The 2,137-nt window shown below is 37.2% G+C and overlaps 1 protein-coding gene across 1 annotated transcript in view; it reads right to left on the bottom strand.

Moving 5' to 3' along the window:
• MON2 (MON2 homolog, regulator of endosome-to-Golgi trafficking) overlaps window positions 1–2,137 on the bottom strand; it is a 115,585-nt gene that overhangs the window by 69,282 nt on the left and 44,166 nt on the right. The window contains exon 9 of the mRNA XM_006767132.2: window positions 403–527. Within this exon, the coding sequence (XP_006767195.1) occupies window positions 403–527 (125 nt within the window). The remainder of the gene's footprint in view (window positions 1–402; window positions 528–2,137) is intronic.

Genomic DNA, 2,137 nt, shown 5'->3' with positions numbered 1-2,137 from the left:
TGTCTTGTTGCATCTGTATTTATACCAGTTGATTCTAATCCTATCAATCTCTATTCCAAAGGTTAGGGCGTTTCTTATCTCCATTCCAGGGAGTAAAGATTATGTAGCTTAAGCATGATTGTTCGTAAAGAGATTAATTACCCACCTGGCACTTAGTTAAGGGGTTTTATTCCCTCCCTAACTTCAAGGGGAAATCCCTACCTGGGGAAACAACCTTTCCCAGAGAGGTGACCTTGGTTAAAACACATAGTGCCAAGAAGGTGAGCAAACATAGTAAGAACAGTATGCCATATATGCCAGGTCCCTTGAAACAGCAAGGATGGACCGGCTCCCGGCACTTAAACTCTTCCTAGTGGCATAAAAACAAGCCTACACGTTGAACAAAATACTGCTGAGGTTTACCTTAATAGCTGGGGCTGCACACAGAGTCTGTGTATTGATTCTACTGCAACAGCTCGTAGCCACTGTGGTTTATCTGCATCCAGAAATTTCACCAGAAGTGACAGAAATATCTCACATTCAGTTACCTAAAAAGTGTAAGATTTTTAAATAATATTTCTTTAAATCTAAGAATTATAAATTGCAGTCTTGTTCTTATTTTATTCCTATGGACAAACCAATAAAATCTTTTAATTTTAAATAAATTAAAACTCTTAATCGGGAGTGGAGAAAAGTAGTTATATAAGGAAAAGCTAACAGGGAAAAAATCAGTGTCTCTCTAAGTACATCCCTGAAAACTCACAACAGTGATCTGCTAACGTGGTTAATCGTTTATCCTTATTTTTTTAGAAAGTACTATGTAGGTATCAAGATTAGTATCTATGGCTTAAGTCCAATTGTTGCTCGAAGATACTTCATTAATTCCATTATACTAGCATGAAGGGTGATGAATGTTTCTGAATTCCTATAGTCCTTTCCTAAGGATAACAGTCAAGAAATAAGTGATACTTAAGATGAAAGCATCCTGGTGGAAATACTAATACATGGATTAGAATATTTAAATGCAAGCATGGGATTATTAGTGATAAGATCCTCTGTTAGAGAAATGTATGTGAAGTAGAAAATTAGGTTAGACAAGCCAATTTATCCCCATTCATTACTTTTTAAAAGTGGAAAGTCAAAGGCAGGAGAGAGAATTAGCCATTTATAATTAAGTTTCATAAATTCCTTAAAGTTATCTTCCTTAAAAATATATCTGAGCATGGAGCCTAGTGATTCAAAGGGCAGAGAGGCACCTAGCTCAGATATTAGAACAGGGGTCCTCAAACTTTTCAAACAGGCAGCCAGTTCACTGTCCCTCAGACCGTTGGAGGGCTGGACTATAGTTTTAAAAAAAAAACTATGAACAAATTCCTATGCACACTGCACATATCTTATTTTGAAGTAAAAAACAAAACGGGAACAAATACAATAATTGTATTTGCATGTGGCCCGCGGGCCGTAGTTTGAGGACCCCTGTGTTAGAAAGTGGAATAAATATAGTATACTTGACATGTTGTATCTGTCCCAACATGACTGGGGCATTCTAATTTCCTCTAGTCAGTATAGATACATTAACAGAACTAGCCATTGAAGATCAGTTACCTTCACCCCTACTTTTCAGGACAAGATATGCTGGTGAATTTCGGGGAAGAACACCAAGTCTCTAGTGTAGTGGTTCCCAAACTGTGGTCCCTGGGACTATTTCAGGGGTTCTGCGAGGTGATATGTATTTTCCTAACAATACTAAGGTATTACTTGCCATTTTCAATGTGCTGACATTTATACTGATGACCAGATAATGAAAACAGAAAAATAAGAGGGTAGCATTCCACATCAATCACATACCTCACCCCACAACAACCATACCTCTAACTTTTGCCCTTGGAGAAGCTAGAATGTCTGAATTTTCCCATATGTTAAGTCTAATGTAAAAAATTATAACACCAAGGAAATAATATCTTATATGCTTCTGAAGCTTCATCTTTGCAAACACAGTCCTAGAGCTGTCTTATTGTTGTGAAAGGAAGTTTTACCAGTTGGTTATCACCCCCAATTAATGAGGAAAGTACAGAAATAGGCCTTTCTCTTCCTTGAGGCAGTAACATTCAATCTTTCCTGTAGCTGGCTGTAATGTTATTTCCCCATTCTTTTAGCG

This window comes from Myotis davidii, unplaced genomic scaffold (genome assembly GCF_000327345.1).
Source record: "Myotis davidii unplaced genomic scaffold, ASM32734v1 scaffold402, whole genome shotgun sequence".
NCBI lineage: Eukaryota > Metazoa > Chordata > Mammalia > Chiroptera > Vespertilionidae > Myotis > Myotis davidii.
Note: the sequence above shows the minus strand (reverse complement) of the source record. Positions and strands in the feature narration are given on the sequence as shown.